The sequence below is a fragment of the Colletotrichum fructicola genome (genome assembly GCF_000319635.2).
Source record: "Colletotrichum fructicola Nara gc5 chromosome Unknown KSG_Nara_v1_contig05, whole genome shotgun sequence".
Taxonomy (NCBI): Eukaryota; Fungi; Ascomycota; class Sordariomycetes; order Glomerellales; family Glomerellaceae; genus Colletotrichum; species Colletotrichum fructicola.
In genome coordinates this window covers 1,139,152-1,161,737 of record NW_027094055.1, presented here as the reverse complement: position 1 = coordinate 1,161,737, position 22,586 = coordinate 1,139,152, and the positions used below count along the sequence as shown (strand labels likewise).

Below are 22,586 nucleotides of genomic sequence, written 5' to 3'. Positions count from 1 at the left end.
TTTGGACTACGACGGGGAATGCAATGGCGAGGCCCGGCAGCAAGCTGTGTACCCACGCCGGCCCCCTTGCGCTGCTTCCGCTTCCGCTTCCGCATCCGCATCCGCCTCCCTTACTTATTATTATCCTCCTCTCTTTCAACCCTGCTCTGCCCTGTCGACAGCCACATGTGCCATGCAGCGGCGGACGAGGGCTGCAATGCGGTTGCAGAAGAAACAACCCAGAGACAGCGGCAATGCAGGTGTGCAAAAACAGCCACAGGTAATGTGTGTGTTTTGCAGTAACGGGGTGCCGACAGATGCCAACCTTAGTAAGGTGAGTGACCTGTGTACACCCACAACAGTGGAGGCCGGAAGCTTGTCCAGCCAGCAACCACAATGACACCACGGTTCCAGCCTCCCAATAGCGGCACTTACACTGTACCTTACCTAGGTAGGCAATGGAACTTGTAGGCCCACCTGTGGTTACAGACTTGCAACTGCGTGTCCGGTTGGTTTGAGGCGGCAAAGTATCCATCCGTGCCTTACCTTAGGTACATAGGTACCTGTGAGATGTCATGTAGGGTGGCTTGAGCAAACGACCTAGATGATACGTGACGTGAGGTGGGAAAAAAGAGAGAGAGGGAGAGAGAGGGGAGGGGAAGGGGGAAAAAAAAAGAAAAAAAAAAAAAAGGGGGGGGGCTACTTAGAAAGACAGGAGAGGGGAAGGGAGAAGGAAAGAAAGAAGGAGAACAAGACAAAAAGAAGTAAAAGGACGAGGGAGAGGAGAAGCACGGGTTGTCAGTAGACCAGACAGACGCTTGGAAACAGAAACACCAGAATCTCTCAGTTGCATATGTGAAAGTCCATGGCGACCGTTCTCACCACGCTCACTCAGTCAACCAAATGTCAATTGTTCAATCCATCATCATACTAGGTCGGCTTTTCGGGTGGGATGAGAACGGGTCCCTCCACTCGAGTGAGCTGCGGTCTGGTCTGGTCTGGTCTGGTCTTTTCCCTCTGGGCCGTCAGGAAACTGGGAACTGGAGATGCCTGTGGAGGCTGCTTGCCCTCGCTTCCCCAAAGACTCGAGGACACGTTCCCAGAATTCCCGGGTTTCCTTGCCCCATGGTCCATAAACCACGTACGCACACACACCCGTCAACCCGTTCCCATTGCACTAGTAGGGGGGCGTGGAACCGAAGATTTCCTGCCTGTCCCCGTCCTCATCCCCGCCTCAGGTCCCGGTCCCAGTCCCAGTCCCGGCCTTCTCCTCCTGCTCCTCATCAATTACCCTCACGGTCCATTGAATCAATGAGATGGCTGGTGGATTCATCATCTACACTCTACTAATATAGAGTAAACAACCTACCTACGCATCCCACGCATCGGGGGAAACAAAACACTCGCCCATACCGCACTGGGTGCCCGGATCACCATTCAATTTCGTTCGTCCATACCTCACTAAATAAGTTGGTGTACATCCAGCCTTCCGGTTTCCGGCGTTGACATGAAGACAAACAGCCCCATGGCCAGTCATCATTATAATTGATGAAGCTCCAATCTGCCCTGATGCGGCATGCCCCGTCGCGTTGCACGCCTGCCCCTTCGTCCCGAACCTGACGTGACCTACCCAGGCAATCATTTTCTGTGACAGACCGCCAAGCCGATGGCATAGGCAGCTGTTGACCGCCTCCTGGACAGCAGAGCCGTTGGCAAGAATTCCTGCACCAACCTCGAGGGAAAGGAAGGTATCAACGCAACCTGTGCAAGGTTCCTTGTCTTGCCGCTGTAAAAGCAAGGGACCCGAGTGGTCCATCCCGTCGACACCCTTGACCCGTCCGCCCTCCATACCCAGCTTGTCATCCAACCATATTCTTTCAATCAACGACTCTGGCTATCGGTGCTCGTTACGGGGCAATGATTTGCTGTTGTAGATCTTGACTGCTCCTGAAGCCATCACCTACTAACTTGACCGCTGTCTCTGCAACTTGGTGCCGACACCGCTTCCCCGTTGACAGCAAGCGGCGTAATTCTCGTCTAAAACATCAAGACATATCATGCCTGTAGCTGTGCAGGAGTGGGTTTGTTGATGTGGCTTGCACCAATATTTTCTCATGTCCCGAGCCGAACCCACTGCCAATTTACACTCACACGTTCTCTCGCCTCCATTTCCTAGTCTGGCAGCTGTTTTCCGGCATATCGCTCAGACTTGGTGGGAGCTACATCGCTGTCATGGTGTTTGCGTGTTTGCGCGTTTGCGTGTGCGTCGGTGCCTGCCTCTGCGTTCAGTGTTCGCCGCTAACGCTGCCGCTGCCGCCAGCGCTCAATACCCTACCTATCTTACCTAAGGTAGGCACCTCACTTAAAGGTAAGGTGCCTTACCTAGGTTAGATACCCGAGACCTTACTGAACCAAGGACTGTTTGGCGCGACCGGTCGAAGGAGGTTTCTCTCGTTTCGGCTGTTGTCCGGGACTTTAGGCAGTCCACGTCAACTTGTCTGTTTGTCTTTTGCGTGCTAGAGAACCATCATGGTGACATGGAGCAACCCGCCGACCTTTCCTCTCTTCAGAGTTTTTTTTCCTTTTTTCTTTCTTGGGCGCACGAGCAAGAGTGGGAGAAAGAGTCATCCATCCACAAAACAAGTTGTAACGACGCTGGAGGACGGGACCCTGCCCAGCGCAATCTCTTAAGATTGAACGCAATCCCACCTTCACTGGCACTCTGCAGCTGACCATCGATCCATGATGCAAACCAAGCTTGATTTGTTCGGTTGTTCAGACCACCAACCCCAGAGTCCAAGATCATCAGTCATGCGTAGCATTGGACGAGTGAACGCCGGCTTTGGTACCGTTTCGGTTTGGCGAGAAGTCGGCCATTCCTCCAGAGTACTGACTGAGTCGAGTACGCGGCCTTTGTTGACTTGAGTCGTCGACGAATTGACAGGACCGAAAGAAGTTACGAATACATATTGACGTTGGCGTCGGGACATCATCGGCCGCCAGTCAGACTGCCGGAGCCAAATGGAACGGCGGGTGCGCCGTTTGTGCTTTCTGTGTGCTTCAGTCTCCCCGTCGCCTCTACCCGCACATTACCCAAGGAAGCCAAGTTCAGAGATCAGAGGTCCGGTATCTTAGATGAGGATGGTAGTTGGAAACTTGGAGCTCCAATCGCCTGCTCGGGACCGGGGGGAGAAGAAAAAAAGAGCCCATGTTCCATCTGCTCATTTTCATCAACCTCGTGCGTCGCCAATCAAGATATGGACAGGGATATCGTTGTCTCCCGCGTTGGTGCAATGTGGTCTGCATCTCGCCTCTCGGCAAGAGATCGTCGCTCGAGAAATTGATTTCGGCCTTTCTTATTTTCTGCTTGCTCGTTGTGCCATGCCTGGGCTTGTCTTGCCGTTCCGTGCCATGCCCATCCCCCCACGAGGGCAAAGGAGAGGGCGAGGGCGAGGGCGAGGTCGAGGACCAGGACGGGCGGTTGAGCTTGTTGGTGAAATGAGCAAGGGTAATTCATTGACAACAGGGGTAGTGCCACTCGGGCCAGATGCCATGGTTTGAGTGTCTGGCAATCTACAAGAAGACAAACTTCCCGCCTTTGTCCTCCGTCAGTCAGATCCTGACCGTTGTCGTCACCGCTGGGTCTCAGTTGGAATGTTGATGGAGTACGCGGTATCCGTAGACCGAGTCAATTTCGACCCATCGGTAGTTGTTACAAACAGACGCCGTCCTGGAGCCCCTGCTGCCTCTTTGCGTTGGTGATTGACATTTGCATCCCAATGCGGGATTGCCCCTGCCGCTAACCTGCGGAGCAGAGTAGCAAATGAGGCTGTGAGGGCCGATCACCAAGATACTAACGAGCCCATCGGCCCGTCAGTGGTGGTGCTGGTGGCAGGTGTTGAGTACTAATGAGAGAAATCAGAGTTGAGTTGAGTAGCCTGCAGTTGGCGAACCTTGGTACGGACATGCAGTACGCAGCGGCAGTCAGTACTCATTACAGAGTACGGATAGGCATGTTTGTGAGCGTGCGTGTCTTCCCCACTGCGGCGAGGAAGTTCTGTCGAATGACGGCCGATTCCCGGAACGAGACAATTGTTCGAGAGGCCAGCCCGGCATCCTTGCAAGGATTAGGGCTCCATCTCATCAAGACTCTGAAACAGACAAACTGGATCTCTCTTGTAGATCGGTCGGGTCGGTTTGACGCGCCGCATGAACCTCGACTTGGTCAGCCACTGATTCAGGACGCATTCCAAACAGCCATTTCTATTAACAGTAGCATCAGCTGAAGAATATGGTGGAGACGTATGCTGACAGAATGCTTGGTGTCGAAGTCGTAACTTGTAAGCCCTTCTGTGGTTGCAAAGGAGGATTGATTGGGTATTATGCAGACTTTCGTCCGATGACCGAGATACAGGTTGACGCTTAAACCTGTCCTTCAGAGGGATACTTAGTCCTTGTACCTGCTACGGTCAATAGAACGCTGGAAGTGCAACCTATTAGTACTATACTCGACAATCGATGTCGATTCAGCAAGATCCGATGATGTTGACGACCGCTGACTTGCATATCTCTCCAAGTCGTGCTCTACAATTTAGAGACGCAGCCAGCGACAGTTGCAAGGCAGGCAATGGATGCAGGCAGCTCCCACTGCAGTGACCCGAATTGCATGCCACGCGCCACGGGTGGGTTTTGGCCCAGTGGTATCCGCACAACGGCATGGCTTGATGCGGCGAGTGTGGCAGCCACGCAAGGCCCGTTCGGAGTAAGGCTGAAGTGAGACCTGGCCGAAGACGGGAGATGGAATGAACCTTTCACGGGCCCGAGAGTCTCGGGCGATGACACTTGGAAAGGGAAGATGGACCCCTACGAATGAAGGCGGCAGCCTCAAAGTACCACTCCCGGGGGCCGTGATCCAAGCGGCCGGTGCGCACGATCTGGTGTCTGCGAGAACCAAGAGGGGTCGTTGAGGCAGTCGAAGGAGCCAGGCGGGTGCGGCGTGCGAGGTCGTTGACGGCATCCCATCTTCGTATTCTTACTTTAAGTAAGGCGGCAGCTGTGCCGGGGGAGGGCCTGAAGCATCGTACACCAACCCTCGTCCCGGCAGCCGTTTCCCGGAACGTCATTGCCAGTATCGACGCGTTCAGCCAGATGCCTCACGGAATCGGTCCGCAAAGGAAGGGTCTCGTCGAAGGAGCTTCAGCATCATAATCAGCACCTCGCATTTGGCGTCGATATCAGGCAGGCAGGACGTCAAGGGTCCCACCCAGTCACGACTCGTGGGAGTCGCTGGCGATCATGAATGCCACTGGGACGGCCTGCCATTGTCTGTCATGAAATTGAAGAATTGCCAGTCACAGGTAAGGTACGGCGAGCCTCAACCTCGGCCGCGAGCATCAGATTAACTCTCCTTGCCGCCACAGCGACTCCCTGTAACCAGTAGGCAAAGCAAGCGCAGGTCTGGAGTTGATTGAGTCCGCACCTTGCGTTAGTCTTGCCACAGCTGCAGCAGCTCGAATGTAGCCAAAATAGGTTCGGAGCAATTACGGGCGAGGGTTTCTTTTCTTCGCTGGCCCTTCTAGCTTATTTTTGTTCGGCCGTTTGCTGGTGATACGGATAGGTAGGTATTTGACGGCCATGGATCTCGATAAGACCTGGCTCGGCCGGGAACGAAACGGGATCTCTGTCAGGCTAGAGAGATTGGGAGAATAGAAAACATTACCAGCCGCACGAGGTGGAAGGCAATTTCTTGGGCCGGGCTCTGTTTGTTTGCCGATGCAGGCATTGTTCAACTATGCCACGTTCACGTCCACAGCCGCGGCGACATGAGGCGAGGCGACGCCGGGGAGAGGCTCCTTTGAGAGGCGAAACCACATGTGCGGGCCGCTGCTACCATCCAGTCATCAAAGACATCTATGCGAAAGGCGCAGAGGGGTCGATGAGCGTCCACGTTGTTCCGACCTTCCAAGTTCCTGTGTTTTATCATGTAAAGTAATATCACGGGGGGTTGACTTAGTGGGACTGTAGATGAAGAGGTGGTGAAATGCCAAGGACCAGAACGTGGGTGGGCGGGCAGAGCTTGATTTGCGGCCCCTATCCAAGATTGGCAGCACTAATATTAGGCCCATTGCAGCCCCTGAGAGGGTGGCGTACCACGGTGGTCCCCTCAGAGTGGCTCACGTACCAGATACATTCGGCCAGCGCTCCGGCTGGCATTACTTGCGACCTGTCGGGGGCTCTCAGGGCCCACTCCGTCAAGTATCGGTGACTGTACATCGATGCAGGTCGGCAGGTGCCTCTACTGGGTCCATTGTCTGTCGCATCCTGGATTGGGCGGGCTTCATCGCGTCAACGTGAACCTCAATTTCCAGAACCAGACCGTGTTCTCTGCCAGAGCAACAGGAGAAGGTCGCCTCTTCCCAGCTATCCCAGAACCTGGTCAATCAGTTCGAGTGCAGGTACCTCACAAGCAGGCAGGAAGGGTAAAGGAAAGATTGTCCCTCTCGTCCCCCTTCCCTTCCCCTCCTCTTCCTGGGTGGTACTTTTTATTTTTATTTTATTTTAATAATTGCCGACACATAGGTAGGTATCTATCTTGCTGCACCTGCACCAACCCCGACTAAGCCTCCCACACACCCCTCCCACTCTCCTCCTTTTCCCCCCTCTCCCCTTCCCGGAGGACAAGGACCAAACACGTAGAGGCGAACCAAGGCGAAGGAAAAAAAAAAAAAAAAAAAAAAAACCTCTTCACCCTCAAGCAGCCTCCTTTTTAAACTCGATCCCTCAGAGTCCCGCACTGCCAAAGCCTTCTCTTCTGGTTCCCTTTTTCGTTTCTTCTCTAGCTACCACCAGTTGCAACCCAAAGCCGTGCTTAGCCAAGGTTTAGTCGCGGCTCAGGCCAGAAACCGGTGTCTGTTACCATTTACCCCTGGGACCCCCGAATTGCATATTGTTAAAGTACCTGTCGCTACCCCACGACACCTTTAACGAGTGCTTGGCCGTCCCGTCCGCTCGCTCGCTCTCGTTTTGCGCGTCCTGTCCTTTTTTTTTGGGGGGGGAGCATCTGAGCTGTATCAAATTGCTCCGCCAACACCAACATCACCGCCCTCACCACCTTCACCACCCTCGACCCTCCATCTTAACCTCAGACGTCCTCCTCATCACCGTGTCCTCTCTCCCACCACACCGCATCACCGTACCGACACAATGGGCGCCGACGAGAAGACGCGCGTCTCGGGCGAGGTCCCTCGTGGAGAAAACGGCTCTATCTTGCCCACGACGAACCCAGACCTCGAGAAGTCCCAGCCTCCCAAGGCTGCCATTCACCCTGCGCTATACGTCATGTAAGAAGAAACCAAATAATTGCTTAGTTCAAAGTAGTGGCCCTTCGCAAAGTTTTGCTGACTTGGAATCCCAGCGTCTGGATCTCTCTGTCCTCCTCCGTTATTCTCTTCAACAAATGGATTCTCGACACCCTCAATTTCCGTAAGCCAGATTCCTCTGACAAGCGATCACCGCCGACAAGGCTAATCGAGCACAGGTTACCCGGTTATCCTGACGACCTACCACTTGACCTTCGCGACCATTATGACCCAGATTCTCGCGCGCTGGACTACTGTTCTCGACGGACGCAAGTCGGTCAAGATGACTGGTCGTGTCTACATGCGGGCCATCGTGCCTATTGGCGTGTTCTTCAGCTTGAGCTTGATCTGTGGCAATCTGACCTACCTGTATCTCTCCGTTGCCTTCATCCAAATGCTCAAAGTAGGAACTCCATGACCCGACATTCAACACCCAACCGCTAACAATCATAGGCCACCACACCCGTCGCCGTTCTGTTGTCTGGATGGGCCCTCGGTGTCTCCCAGCCCAACCTCAAGGTTTTCCTTAACGTCTCCATCATCGTTGTCGGTGTCATTATTGCCTCGATGGGAGAGATTAAGTTCGTTTGGATCGGTGTCATTTACCAGATTGGTGGTGTCATCTTCGAGGCCCTGCGGCTCACCATGGTCCAGCGCCTGCTCAGCTCTGCCGACTTCAAGATGGACCCCCTCGTGTCTGTCTACTACTTCGCTCCCGTCTGTGCTGTCATGAACTTGGCTGTTGCCCTCGTATGGGAAATTCCCAAGGTCAGCATGGAACAGGTCTACAACGTCGGACTCTTCACCTTCTTCCTGAACGGACTCTGTGCCTTCTTGTTGAACGTTTCCGTCGTTTTCTTGGTAAGTGTTTGTGCACAGCAAGGAAACATTCACGTGCTTACCATAGTCAACAGATCGGCAAGACCTCTTCTTTGGTCCTGACCCTCTGCGGTGTTCTCAAGGACGTAATGCTCGTCGTTGCGTCAATGATGATTTGGGGCACGCAGGTTACTGGTTTGCAGTTCTTCGGCTACAGCATCGCCCTTGGAGGCATGGTCTACTACAAGCTCGGCTACGAGCAAATCAAGGGCTACATGGGCGAGGCCGGCCGCCAGTGGGCCGACTTCGGCCAGCGCAAGCCCATCTTGCGCAAGCTTAGCATCATCGTGCTCTCTGCTTTCGTCCTCTTCACGCTGCTTGGGGGCCTGGCACCCACATACGCTCCCGAGTACGACCCCCACAACCTGATCAACGAAGTCAACAGCCATTTCGGCAGCAGCAGGGCATAGGCTACAGGATAGACGCAATCTCCTTGGCCTACCATTTCCTACTTGTAAGCGTAGAGATGTGACGATACCAGATTCTCTTCCGCGACGAAATTACCCTGTTCAGAGTACATATTACGAGCTTCTCTTCATCCTGCGCCCATTGACCCCATTTCTTTTTAATCCGGAGGAGATCGGAACGTTTGTTTGGGAAACTACCCCGTGTACAGCTATAGAGCAAAGGCGCAGAGCGCAGAGGGTCTAGGTTGCATGGGTCGCCTCATGAAGTTCTAATCTGATGTACTCTAGACGGCGAAGGATATAGACATGTACGTACGCAATGATACAAAAACTTGAACCAAAATGTCTAGGGCATCTACATGATGCAGTGTGCATGCCGAGGCGCAATATGCTGGTATGCATTAAGAAGTCCAAGTTGGAGTATTGTAAACCGACTGCTGATTTTCCCCCACTTTTGGTTTGCACTCAAAAGCTCATAGAGTCAATAAAAGTACAAGGTAGAAATAGCCACGACGTTGAAGATGATGATAAGAGATGGTGACGACGACTGCAGAGACGGTAGAGCCACACGAAGTATGTGTGGTTGCTTCAGCACAGTCATGCTGAGGTGGCCTCTTTGAAGGGGTTCGATATTCTACGGCGAATGCTGCTCCGTTAAATATGGCATGGAGCTGTACCCAAAATCCCGTCTTGCACCAAGACTATGCAAGCTTTCGGCGTGCGCATGCCGTGGCTTGCTGCAAACCATTGGAACACACGAGAGGTCGACCTTGAGCTACCGAGACAGTGGGATCGGTTGCCAAGTGTGTGATGAACCCCATTCACGAACGATGAGAGACTGAATTTGGCTTGCTTGAGGTGTTCATTTTCATTGATCGTGGCCGTCTCCCACGGCCGAGGGCTGAATTGTGCCCATCAGTCATCAAAGACCTTTCTATCACTCTCTTCGGTCACAGTAACTCAATCCACACCTTTTGAGGTATCACAGGCAAATGTCTTGATTTCAATGGTTTCTCATTGGGAGCCCTTAAACCGAGGACCTCAGATGCCAATTGATGCTCTTTACAAGCCAGCCCAACTCCCCGACCTGTTGACGATTGCAGAAACGGATTCCCTTTTCAAAATCCTATTGCGAGTTAGCTAGGTGCTCATGCGCATTTGTCACCCTTGAACCGAGGCGATGCCATGCACAATGCCCTTGACGGACGGTAAGGTATCACATACTCAGAGGCGTGAAGAACCATCTGTTCTTGCCGCTCGTGTAACGCTCCTCCAGAACCTTCTTCACCGTCTTCTTGGCGTCCTCACGCTGGGTGACCTCCTTGAAGGTATCGTTGGAGACGACGCCCTTGAGGCCCTCAAGCTCAAGAGTGTAGCGAGTGGGCATCAAGTGGTTGTAGTTGACAAGCTTGACGAAGGGCTTGATCTTGTTGCGCTTCTCCTGGCGGGTCTTGGACATGCGGCGGGTGATCTTGGAAGGGTAGCGCTCGATTCCGGCGACGAGAGCGTGGCCGAAGGGGTGAGCCTTGTTGCCGGAGTCGACAGGCTGGATGATGACGACCTAAAAATAAATCGGACGTCAGTACTGTCTGGTCTCGTATCCACGTTGAACAGCAATTTCTCCCAGTCGAGCGGTATTGGAAATTTCAGCGTCGTCGTCGGGGTCGTCGAATGAGCTTTGATCGATCGCAGTCCTCCTCTTTCGTTTCGTCTTCGCGATGCACATCCCCCACCCAATACCTCCTATCTTCGTCCGGCGACGTGAAATTTCCATCCCCCTCGACAGGAGGGATTGCGTGCGCTGCTCGCAGATATTCGACTGAGTTCGTACCTTCTTGCCGGCGTAGCGGCCGTGGGTGATGATGGCGACTCTGCCGACCTTAAGGAACTTCATGGTGACCTGCGTTGTCGGGGCTTTGGGCGTGCTGAGGTGAGATTGTCGACGGACCGCTTGCCTACGAAATGTTCGTTGTAGCGCGAAATTGAAATTTCGACTGCGACGTGTGGGTGATTTTCGACCTAAAGGCACGTGCTTAATCACGTGACTATCAAGCCTCTTCTTTCAGGCTGTCCCGTTCCACCCCACCCGCCGCGGTCGTGTCCGAGCGTCTGTGCTGTCTCTGTAAGGCAATACCCAGGTAGGTAGGTAGGTACCTGGGCAGGGCGCCTTGGGTCGGCGTTGTTCGCACCAGTTCCCGAGGCTCGATAACGACGACATACTACATTTCTACTCGCACTCTGTCCACCCTAAAGCTCAAGGCGATCCCTTCTTGCACACAATGGCCGCCCCTCCAGCCTACATTATCTCAAAGGTCGCAGACCCCGTCTTCGCACTGGTCATTGGTCTTGGTGCTGCTGCCACGCGAATCAATCGTGAGGAAAAAGAGAAAGGCAGGACGACTCAGGAGACTATCGCCGCTGCCCAGAGGCATGTTATTCCCTATTGCTGAATAAAATAGCTTCGGCCTCTCTTCGTGGACTGGACTGACCCGAGCATGTGTCACACAGGCGACTAAGAACCTCAAAGTTTTCCTCTTGAATCTGGATTTCTGCATATCACGACGAGAGCTCAAGGGAGAAAACGCGATGCACAGCAGTACAACATGGTTCATGGAGACGCGGTCTCTCGCGGTCTATATCTGTGTATCTTTAATCACCGAATGAAGGGCCGTACTCCTTCTTCATCGCCTCTCGGACCATCTGGCCACACAGCTTCGCCGTTGGGTTTGTGCTGACTGCCAAACCTTTGGCTATGTCATTCCCATACCTGCCGCCCAAAGCAAAGTCGCGCGACGCCGCCTCTTCGAATTCAAGTTTGCTCCAGTTACTCTCACGTCTTTCCTCGTCCACTCGCACCTTGAAGCGGGGCACCAGCTTTGCGGTCATGTGGTATATGGCTGCTCGCTGTGTATAGGCAAGAGACAAGGTCTTAGCCGCTTGGGGCGACATGGCGCCGTAAATTGTACGGGGTGTCAGAAGCACGATGGATCTCTCAATGTCTTCCAGGGCGACCTTGGCTTGGAGGCTCATTTCAGCGACGTCAGGATGCTCAACAAGCCGCTGACTGGTTGCAGGCGCCTCTGCCAGTAGCAATGTGTCCCCATAAAGGCGTCGAAGTGCCTGCACACGGTTGTTTCTGGCGCTGGCATAGTTGGGGTACTCGGAGATGAAACCCTCCAGCTTCGATAAGAGGGCCCTGTACTCCTGGACTGGCTCAATCGCCGTCTTTGGTCTCAAGCCAGCCAATTGGAGCTCCAGCTGCTGCATAGACAGGACAATCTCCCTCTCTTTCTGGATGACACGCTCGTAGACGGATGTGTCGGTGATTTGAGGGTCGCGAGGAAGCGACGGATCGAGCAGGATGTTGGCTGAGGGGTGGGATTCAGGATCTTTGATCTTGTCGAGCACATTGACATCGTGCTGGCTCAATCCCACGACCGCCATGGTTTCGGTATTTGTTGAAAGGTAGCTATCAATCCCGAAGTATGCCGTTCGTCTTTCTCTTGGAGGGCTGGCTCAGAATAAGTTGATAACCTGTTATTGGGAGAGGGTTCTCCGAATGGCCGACTGTTTTTGAACCGCGCACTGGAAACACTTGACAATTTGCGCGGCGACTCTAGGAGACTTATCAGACAATGTTGCTGGAGCGGATGCAGCGGGTAACCGAAGCGCGTCTGAACATTCCGCACACCAACGGCTATGGAAGGGTTTCAAAGGAGAAGCGATAAGCAATGCCGTCATTTGTAGTGGGTAACGCGCGCCCGCACGCACACACACATTGTACCATCCCTCGGTTTACCAGAGAGTGACGGAAACACCGGCTGCGATTGCTACAGCTCTGACATCCTTTGTTCTTGGGCAAGGAGGCAAGTACCAGTTGGGATAGCGGGCATAGCCTGGAGCATCCGAAGCATGGTGGGGATCGTCAAGCCGCGCCGCGCCCATGGTCCGGCCAGGGACGGCTTATCTCGGCTCACCACGGCCATCTGCTCGGCCGGCGAGTTTCCGCACGCGATTACATCTCAACACACGGTTCTGTTCAACCCGCCGCCAACCTCTCCTTCCACTTTCGGCACCATCTGCTAAGGATCGAGGCGAGACCAGGATGACGCCCAGCACGAATGTGTGCCGGGTCAGACATTGTATCAGAGGAGACCCGACCCCGAAACTAGCCACTAACAGGCGTCGGATTTGCTGCATTTGGAACCGCCCAGTATGCGCCGTGGAATGCAAGGCAACACAATATCCCGGTGCTTGTGAGCGGAAGTCCGTCCTTGGGATACTGTTTAAGGTTCATCAAATATACCCTGTTTCCAAGTACTTATATGGAAGACGGTGTGCCAGGCACAACCAAATCCATTCCCTTTCGCTCCCTCACGCCGACATCCGTTGCCAACATAGGATCGATTCAGGAGATCTCATCACACGAATCAGCATCCATTCATATTTACACTCGTGACATTAGGTCTCCCCCCCCCCCGAAAACTGCTGAGTGTCAATGTCCCCTTCTGCAATCACAGACTCCCCGCCACAGACCGCCGCCTATCCGGCATCGACTGACCTCGGCGATGGCCTTGCAGTGCAGCATCCGCCGCCCAACTTCCGGGGCTACGACCACGTAACCTGGTGGGTGGGCAATGCGAAGCAGGCTGCTTCTTACTACAATAACCTCTTTGGGTTCAAAACCGTCGCGTATAAGGGACTCGAGACTGGCAGCAGGTACATCTCATCATACGCCATCGCCAACAACGACGTCCGCTTCGTCTTCACATCCCCCGTGAGGTCTTCCGCCCACCTGCCCGAGGATGAGCCCATCTCTGACGCGGAGCGCAAGCTCCTGCGTGAGATTCATGCCCACCTCGAAAAGCATGGCGACGCCGTGAAGGACGTCGCTTTTGAGGTCGACAACGTCGAGGGCGTGTACAACAAAGCTGTCCAGGAAGGCGCTCAGTCGATCCAGCCCCCTATCGTCCTTGCCGACCCTGACCATGGCGATGTGTTGACGGCCGTCATCTGCACCTACGGCGATACCACCCACACCCTTATTTCTAGGGGTAACTACAAGGGACCATTCCTTCCTGGCTTCCGCGCCGCAAAGCCATCGACTTCCTCCATTACCCTACCTGTGGCCCCCTTGGCCCGCATCGACCACTGTGTTGGCAACCAGTCCTGGAATGAAATGGTCACAGCGTGTGCCTTTTATGAGCAATGCCTTTCCTTCCACCGCTTCTGGTCTGTGGACGACTCTCAGATTTGCACAGAATTCTCCGCTTTGAACTCCATCGTAATGTCGTCAGCCAACAACCTCGTCAAAATGCCCATCAACGAGCCGGCTCCCGGCAAGAAGAAATCGCAAATTGAGGAATACGTCGTGTTCAATTCGGGGCCAGGTGTGCAACACATTGCCCTACTTACTCCGAACATCATCGAAACCGTGTCAGCAATGCGTGCCCGCGGTGTAGAGTTCATCGCCGTTCCTTCCACATATTACGATACCATGCGCCATCGACTCAAGACGGAGAAACGTAACTGGGAGCTTAAAGAGGACCTGGCCACCATCGAGGCCCTCAACATTCTCATCGACTACGACGAGCAGGGCTATCTATTGCAATTATTCACCAAGCCGCTGATGGATCGGCCTACTGTCTTCATTGAGATCATTCAGCGCAACCACTTTGAGGGCTTCGGCGCCGGGAACTTCAAAAGTCTGTTCGAAGCAATTGAGCGCGAGCAGGCCGAGCGTGGCAACTTGTAAAGCATGCTGCGTTGGCGCGGAACACCCTGCCTGTCGCAGCACAACAGGGCAGGGGATTATTTCGAGCCGCTAGGACTGAAATCCACAAATAAGGAGGTGGCGGCATTTCTTCATCAGCTAAGCATAGTAGCATAGGCTTATTATTAAATGTTTGCCGGATCGTATCCGTTGCACCTTCATCCGTTCTCTCGTATCCTGTGCCAATCCTCAAGTACTATCGTGATACCTCCTCATGCGTCGACAGCCATTGCCGTCCCGTTTATCTGATGCTCATGTACTCCATTGGTCGCAAGAACATCATCCATCCTCGCTCCACGGGTTCCACTTTGACAGCCGGGGCAATTATGGATAACCTCATGAGCGTATACATCGCAGTCGATGCAGAAGTGGCTGTTGCACACAGTGCAGGCATATCGACCGCTTTCGCTGACCCCTTTTAGCTCAGATGGTGCCACTGGGGTCGGAGCCACTGGCGTTGTTGTAGTCACCCCGTCATTGTCGTTCGCTTTTTCCTTGTCCCTCTTCTTGGAGGCCCTAGGCGGTTCTGGGAAGGCCGTGAGACAGGAGTAGCAGGCCTTGGAACTTCCGGCCTTGGCCCAGGGTACCTCGACCCAGTTTCGAAGTGGGAATAGATGATGGTACGAGCGAGCGAGGTGGGTGGATAAGATGAGTGTCAGGCCGCACGCTGGGCATTCGATGGGTAGACGACACACACGGGTGCTGCAACGAGTGCAGAGGTAGCCTTCACGAGCGGGCTTGTTGTGGCAGGCGCAAATGGCGGTGGCTTCACCCCGAACGAGTGTTCTTGATGGAAAACCCATCATGAGCAAGGATGCAGTGCTCTGCGCAGCGGTGCGGGTGACGGGCGGGGTGGTGGCAGCGAGGAGTAGATCTCTGAAGTGGGCATCGTTCATACAAACACTATACTGAGTGTCATCACCGGAGTTTGTCCGGCTGCAAAGCTCGGCACAGATGGCAACCTGCGCGGCAAGACCGACGACAGAGACGCGGATGCGATCGGTTATAAGAGAAGATATCGTTTCGTGAATGTCAGCAGGATCGGAGGAGAGCAGAGCGCCAAAAACCACGAGCACCTCGCGGGTGCCATGCGAAGGGGCGTGACTATGATTCAGCCAGTCAGTGGATGTTCCAAAACAGAAGAGCGGGAGGAGTTTGCACGTACAAAAGTGCACCGCGACACATCTCAAGGGCGTTCTGTAAGCTGGGGTTGCCTGATGGGTCTTGCCCCTCGAAGGACTTCAGCTTCTCAAGGTGGTCGGTGGGGTTGCCACTCATGTCGCTGATTCTAAGAGCAACACCATCTCGCATCCCAATGATTCCAAGTTGAGAGATAGGGTTCTGCTCGAAGTACTCTTTGACGAAATCTGCCGCGTATGCCCAAGTGACGCGGTAGCGATTGGGTAGCATATCCTTCTCTGTCATGGCGAATGACATGTCCAATACAAGTACCAAATGCCGAATAATTCCTCGCTGGAGCGGCGTCGTATCTTTGAGCAACCTCCTTCTCTTTTCAGCCTCAAGACTTGCACCAACCGCCAGGCTGCCGTCGGCGCCCTCTGTAACTTCCTCCCAGCTGCGCTTGACGTCCTCCCACCGCGCCTTGGAGTGCCCACTCTTGCCTTTCTTGCCACGCGCTTTCCCGGGTTTTCCGCCTGCGCCGTTGCCGTTGGTTACTCGATGATCGTGGAGATCGTCATCGGACATGTCCTCGACGTACTCGCCGTCGGAGTCGGCCATGATAAGTGGCGTCGGTCGGGATCGCTAGACGGAGAGATGCTTGGGTAGTTTCGGGGTGCGTGTGAGCTAGTGGATTTGTATTGGTTATTCTCATAGAGATTTCGGGGTCGATCCTAGCGTTTGTTTGAAAGGCGAGCACGAATGCTGCACTTTTTCGCGAGTTGTCGTTGTTGGATGAAATGAGCAAACAGGGTCGCAAGGCTGTAGCGGAGAAGATCGCAGCCTCGTAGTCTAGTCCCTGCGCTGACCCCAACAGCCAATAAAAGCTGGCCTGGTGCACGACCCTTGCCAGGTTGCTTCACATACCCGAATTCCATTCCATGTTGGCGACCCTCAGCAGAGACGTGATTTAAACCACTAGTGAATTCAGTGTTTTCCTTCGCATCCGTAATCATTCTTCTACTGCTTTGCATCTGCGCCTATTATAGGTCTCTTGTGTTGTCTGCCCACTGCTGCCGGAATTAGGCACGTAATGATTCCTAGGTGCCAATCTTCGTCGACGGGGCTTCCATCTACAAAGTAGATAGTGCAAACGACATCGTCACAAGTCACTCCCGGTCTAACATGGAAAGTGTTCCGACATGCTTCAATATGTCAATTCAATCATTCGACCTCTTATACATTAGTCGCTTCGTCAGGGTATAACTGCGTAAAATATCAAAGGCCATGCGCTGTACAGTAATCGACAGGCGGGGGGGCGTCCGTCATTATGCATCCAAGCAAGACTAGGGGAAACCACTTTTACAACCACCCTACTGCCATCTTCGCACGCAGCTCGAGAAGACGCCGTTCACTACTCTCATGGCAGCGCATCAGGCAGCCGATCTGCCTAGCACCGTGTCCAAACTCCGTCGATGGTTGGGGAATCGAATTAAAAAAAAAAAATATAAAAAACCGCCATGCGTGTCTCATGCCTTCAAATCAAATGATCGTGCGAATAGTCTGCCCTCAATGGTCATTCGTGAAAGAGTGTCTGGAAAAGTGTGCCCAAGAACCCGATGGGTTGTCTCTCCATGATCATGACCGTATCGCGGTCTGATCTTCTGCTGTCGTTTCCCAATAGTTCCTTCGGTGCGTTGTCTCCCGAACTTTGGGAACCACCAACGTGCCTGGTCCCTGCCTCGACGCCAGAGAGCTATGGGTATCTTAGTTGGTAGGCTGAGATGCGGCGGGATTCTGAGGCAATCTTCGAGTCGCAATATCCGTGGTGGGCATTGTCATTGGGGTGAGTGACCGTCGGGTTGCTATGACATCGTTAAGGCCCATCTATGCCGGGCCCCTCTCTCGACACAGTTCGTATTTCCCATTATGAAGATGGCGATGAAGCTCGAGGCCCTCGGCTCCTTCTTGACCTGTCAATGAGTGTCCCTTATCTCTGCTCTAAGGGTATGCGTTTCCGACAGGCATTGGCCAGTCGTCTTCGGTGATGCTGGACCAGAAGATCCACACCGTCGCGACGGCCAAAAGGGTGAAGAGCGTTTCGAAGAGGGCGCCGTCAATCTTGCCCGAAGTGCCGTTGCAGATATGGGAGCTGACAACGTAGTTGAAAATTTGGCCGATGGCGAATAGCAACAAGGCAGCCGTCAGGTAGATCATAGGTCGCATCTCGCCGAGGATGCGAACGACGAGTATGGCCTCAAGAACGAAGAAGGCGACGAGAAAGACGAGAGGTGCCAATTGATACAGAATGTAGAGAGCAATGTGGCGGTTGGGGGGCGACTGATAAGACGAGTCCCAGTATCCGGTCCAGTGGAAACCAGTGTCGAGTGTGATGTATAACGTGCCGCCGAAGAGTATGAAGGCGGAACCAAGGATGAGACCCATAGACAACGGCGTTCCATCGTCGACGATTTGGTAGCCAACAACAGCATTGAGCATTAAGATCCAAGTGGCCGCAATTATCATGCCAATGTGAATGCCAGTGAATGCCTTGGCATGTGTTAGCTTACGCACCTCACCGTAGAAGATTTGGCCGTAACACTTACGATTCGAACATTATCAGCCAGAGGAAAGTCTCCAACGGTGAAAATCTCGCATAGTTGTAGGATACCAAATGCGACCAGGAACAGTTGCATTTCCCTAAGTGGTAAATCAGTACTTTTGGTTGCCAAAACGGAGCACAAGCGCGATGCGCAAACGCTGCTGGAAGCTTACCTCCGGCCGACAGCAGCCTTTTTCCGCTCTGATCGGAAATACAAATAACCAGCCGTGAGGATGGCGATGAAGCAAAGCAAAATAGAGCCTAGGTTGCCCAGCTTGTGACCGCCACTAAGAGGAATTCCTGTCAATTGGCAGCCGCCCCATGGTCCGTCCTGGCTGTGATTGTCGGAAAGCACCTAAACATGTCGTGTCAGACTGTCAACGCACGCCGTGTCAGGGATGGAGGCACAAGCTGTGGTACTACACACATTGCAGACGGGCAGCGTTGAATCCCGGCAAAAGTTCTGTAGAAATGGTCAGCATGAGCGGGAAGTCAGACTGTTCAAAATGCCACCATGCCCGGCAGAAAGCTATCATTCAATGGACGGAACCTACATAGAAGTTGCCGAATTGTGTCGAGCCCATTGTGATGGACGTTTGCGGCTGGGTTCAAAGGCTGAATTGCCAGTGATTTGAACTTTGTTTTCCTTTCGACACAACGGTTCGCCGACCGAGTCGCGTTGCGGTCAAACAGTGGCTTCGATGTTTCGATGAGGCGGCTTTTGGAGCTAGTACTAGGGCTGTGTTGCAAACTTGGTCATGAAGCGTCGGACGAGGTCGAGAACGGCAAATGGTAACGTCGGTCGCGGTGCAGCCCGATCCTCCAGGATTGTATAACAAGATATCTGAGGAATGTTGATTCAGTCTTTGTACTGTTGGGTGGTCGGTGGTGGTAGTGGTGGTTGTGGATTCTTCCTGGTTTCGCAGTCCCGTATTAAATTCTTCACTTCAAGGCGATGCGACGACTTTCCCCCTCTTAACACGACACTCGCGGCGCGCGCTCTCTCTCTCTCTTTCTCCCTCGTTCTGCCTTTTACCAAGCCGTCGATGAAAGTAGAGGGTAAGCAAGAGTCCTGGACGAACCCGATACAACGCAAGGCGGATGGGCGGGGGTGTTGGGTCGATGTTGCGAAGGCGACGGTAAACGCGAAGTAGTGGCGAGTGCACTTCAGTGGTGGTCCAAGACGGACAGGCAGAGGTATGCAAACCGGGTGCAGCAGGCGCAAAGGACGGGACGGAAAAGGCGCAGGAAAGAACAGTAAAAGCGGCCGCAGTGGGCAGCGGGACAATATAAGCCAACCTTGGAACTTGGTAGGGAGTGGAGGCCTTTGGGACACCTGGTCGTGGTACGGGTTCTCTTCCAGTAACAGCGCCGGGATGCTAAGGCAGGAACAGGGACAGGAGCGACTGGCCCAGGGGCCTGCCCTTGCAACCTTCGACGCCCTGCCATGCGACGAGCAATTGACCTCAGCCGTAGAAGATTCACGAGGATGAGAGGGTGAGAGAGACATGGAAAGACGCGGAGGAGGGTGGGCAGGCACGTTGCGACATGGTACGTGTCCCAAGATACAGGGCATGGCGCATCAAACTGGAAAGAGACGAGGGTAATAAAACGGATCCCCCGCCTGATGACGCTAGACCTACTGGCGCTCCCGACGAGCGGCTGCACGCGTCATGATTGGACGATGCATCTTTGGGACGACGGCCTTCCAAGCATGCGAACACGATTGGTGGGGTCTTTCCCAAAAGTGTAATTTGGCGACCCCGGCGACCCTGTAAACCCTGTGTGAAGCTTCTTCTTCTTGCTCTTTTCTTCTTCCCTTTTTTTTTTTTTTTTTTTTTTTTTTCTCCCTCTCTTTTTGGTGCTGTTCTCCTCTTCCTCTTGAACTCATCTCTCTGCTGTCGTCGCGCCCCGTGTCTGTCTCCCGGCAAAACTCAAGGAAATCGTTGATGCGCCGCTAGCCCTGGAAAGTAGTGTGTACTGGATCAGGATACGGATACCGCTCTTCCCTTCTTCCCGTGCTCTTTTTATATCGGTACTGTGTTCTGCCGTCTATCGCTCATCATGGATCTGTGACTGGCGCTGGTAGGGACAACGGTGCAATTAAGGTGCTGCAAAAGACGATGCTCGTCCGATGTTGCTGGATGAATGAGGAGCATACAGCAAGTGGTGGACAACTTCTATGTATCTGAGGTGCAGCTTGAGCGTCATGACGAGACTCTCCCCCCACCACCTCGGAACCAACCTCAGCATTTTAAGAAGTCGCAATGCAATGCGGGTACCGTGTGGTAAGGCAACGCCGAAAACCCCGGGAGCTTGAGTCGACTAGCCTCTCCACTGCCAATTCAACCTCTCGCAAGACCAAATAAGAGCAGGATCAACGGCAATGGCTCAGCAAGGAAAAAGCAATGTGAAGTCGAGGTAACTTGTCCATTATTTCATAGCTTTGTTATGCGCCATGGTCCGTGATTGACAAGCTGGACCTGGTGTTGGACCGTCGGTCACTACGGTGCACTAACACGACAAGTGTAACGCACCATGCAATACCATGCCATCCATACCTTAGCTTCGTTTTGTTACCTTCATTTCCCACTCGTCCACTGATTGTGGCGAGAGACCGACCTTCTGGCCCTGGTTCTCCCTCTGCGCTCCCTCTACATATCTCGACTTGCCGCGACCACGAGCTCGTCCTGGTCTAGCACCTAGTCCCCCCCGGCCTGTACCGGCCCCCAAGACCTCGGCGCCTGTGTCACCACCTAGGTTCATTATGTCCCTGCAATTGTATCACGTCTTCCTCGCTAATTTCGGGCGAGACGAAAACATTGAAGCACCTGGTATCAACCCAATCCGAGTTCTCGAACCTGTCATACTACCTAAGTATATACTGGTAGTCGTGAAGCATAATTGGATCACGTTTTCCGCAAGACAGATGTCCTATGCATCTGGCACCCTGGAGCCTGTGCCTTTGCAATTCGCGACTGCTATGCGGCGTCATTGAATGACACTGACCCTACGACAATGCCAGCTGTTTCCCCCCTTCTTCCAGGAAATCACGCTGCGCAAAGATCCGAGACGATTCGCCCACCTCAGTCAACCGCTCGGCGCGTGTGGCTGCCAACGCCAAGCCGGCGGGCCGACCTATGAACATGCGAGCCTAGCAGCCTAGGTACCTACGCCGTACAGATTGGCACTGGCAGTGGCACAGACTACGGCCCTGCCTGGCAGGCCCTAGGCCCCCTGACAACCGCCGCCAGGTCTGATTCTGGGCGGTAGCCGTCTGGTCCATCTGGTCCATCCCTACCTAGGTATCCGTACCTTACCTAACACACGTACCTGTGTGGTGTTCACCGAACCTTCAGCTCTAGCTTGGATTGCGGCATGGCCAAGCACACTGGGCCGGGCACAACTTGTGGGAATGCGGCCAACGAGCGGCCCTATAATAGCAATGTGAGTTGCAGGTTCAAAGGGATTGAAACAACCAGGGCGACGGGACGAGCGGCTTGATGAAGGTGCCTGCCTTACTGCGAGTTTCGAGACATCACCATAATCAGCCAATTGATCTATTGCAAGTTGTGAACTTGCTATCTGTATTTACACCCATGTGCAAAACCCGTTGCTCCATCCACACAAGAAAGTTCGTACGGGCACCTCACAACCACGGAACCAAGCCGGGACAGCAAGGCCGCTAGCCTTGTTCTTACCCAGCCTCCCGTTTTCGCGGTGTGATGGTTGGCCCTGCAGTTAAGATTTTTCTCGCCTTTATCCAACATGGGCCGGGCTAGGTTGCTCGTCCACCTCAATAAGATCCCACACCGACGGCTGACGGCTGACGGCTGTCATCGTCGTCGTGGCTCGCCTGTCCACCGCCTGCCCACCGCCTGCCCACCGCCTGACAGCCTGCTCCGATCCGAGGACGGACCGCCAAGCTACAACCCACGATAGAGCTAGCGGTGTTCGTAGTCTCAGGTCAGTTCGCTGTCCGATGACCAATGATTCGATTCAAGGGACAGGGGTTCCCCCGTAGTCTCGGCAACAGTCTGGAGCCCTCGTCGTACGCAACTACCATAGTAACCCAATGGCCGAGTCCCCTGTCGTTGCCCTCCCCCTGCCATAGTACGGACCTTGTTTGCCACCAACCAGACAGACTATTGTCTGTTACTCGGGTTAAAGCAACCACCCATTGGCCGCATCGCGTCCCGTTTGTCAATCATATGGTACCTGAGAATGGCATTAACGAGACGATACGGATATGGCGATAAATTGATCCAATTCTACAAGGAGAGTAGGGATACCTTCTCAGTGTAGCATATCAGCCTAGGTACCTAAGTGCATCCAATTTCTAGTCTTACCTTGCGGCTAAGGCACCTCTCGATGGCGAGAATACCTTGCCCATTTGGAGTTGATCTTTCGCCGCGCGTAGCAGTAAGTTATTGATAATTTGAATCTGGAGCGATGGAGGAGGGCGTCAT

At 53.7% G+C, this 22,586-nt stretch overlaps 6 protein-coding genes across 6 annotated transcripts; 2 read left to right on the top strand and 4 right to left on the bottom strand.

The window, feature by feature from the left end:
* Positions 1 to 7,182: 7,182 nt before the first annotated feature.
* Positions 7,183 to 8,626, top strand: CGGC5_v008989 (putative sugar phosphate/phosphate translocator; the record flags this gene model as incomplete). The annotated part of the gene is made up of 5 exons (XM_032020388.1): positions 7,183 to 7,319; positions 7,394 to 7,461; positions 7,517 to 7,740; positions 7,791 to 8,198; positions 8,252 to 8,626. 5 exons carry the CDS (start codon positions 7,183 to 7,185, stop codon positions 8,624 to 8,626), a joined length of 1,212 nt encoding a protein of 403 aa, XP_031882648.1.
* A 1,115-nt stretch (positions 8,627 to 9,741) lies between these two features.
* Positions 9,742 to 10,517, bottom strand: CGGC5_v008988 (60S ribosomal protein eL27; the record flags this gene model as incomplete). The annotated part of the gene is made up of 3 exons (XM_032020387.1): positions 9,742 to 9,749; positions 9,848 to 10,184; positions 10,455 to 10,517. 3 exons carry the CDS (start codon positions 10,515 to 10,517, stop codon positions 9,742 to 9,744), a joined length of 408 nt encoding a protein of 135 aa, XP_031882539.1.
* Positions 10,518 to 11,272: 755 nt separating this feature from the next.
* Positions 11,273 to 12,067, bottom strand: Ttc36 (Tetratricopeptide repeat protein 36; the record flags this gene model as incomplete). Its single annotated transcript, XM_032020385.1, has 1 exon — positions 11,273 to 12,067. One exon carries the CDS (start codon positions 12,065 to 12,067, stop codon positions 11,273 to 11,275), a length of 795 nt encoding a protein of 264 aa, XP_031882649.1.
* Positions 12,068 to 13,121: 1,054 nt separating this feature from the next.
* CGGC5_v008986 (4-hydroxyphenylpyruvate dioxygenase) lies at positions 13,122 to 14,378 on the top strand (the record flags this gene model as incomplete). The annotated part of the gene is made up of 1 exon (XM_032020384.1): positions 13,122 to 14,378. One exon carries the CDS (start codon positions 13,122 to 13,124, stop codon positions 14,376 to 14,378), a length of 1,257 nt encoding a protein of 418 aa, XP_031882645.1.
* Positions 14,379 to 14,608: 230 nt separating this feature from the next.
* On the bottom strand, positions 14,609 to 16,136 carry ssl1 (General transcription and DNA repair factor IIH subunit ssl1; the record flags this gene model as incomplete). The annotated part of the gene is made up of 2 exons (XM_032020383.1): positions 14,609 to 15,500; positions 15,562 to 16,136. 2 exons carry the CDS (start codon positions 16,134 to 16,136, stop codon positions 14,609 to 14,611), a joined length of 1,467 nt encoding a protein of 488 aa, XP_031882644.1.
* A 1,380-nt stretch (positions 16,137 to 17,516) lies between these two features.
* On the bottom strand, positions 17,517 to 18,701 carry CHS7 (Chitin synthase export chaperone; the record flags this gene model as incomplete). Its single annotated transcript, XM_032020382.1, has 5 exons — positions 17,517 to 18,065; positions 18,122 to 18,215; positions 18,291 to 18,472; positions 18,545 to 18,580; positions 18,672 to 18,701. The coding sequence occupies 5 exons, from the start codon at positions 18,699 to 18,701 to the stop codon at positions 17,517 to 17,519; spliced, it is 891 nt and encodes a 296-aa protein (XP_031882647.1).
* Between the last annotated feature and the right edge of the window lie 3,885 nt (positions 18,702 to 22,586).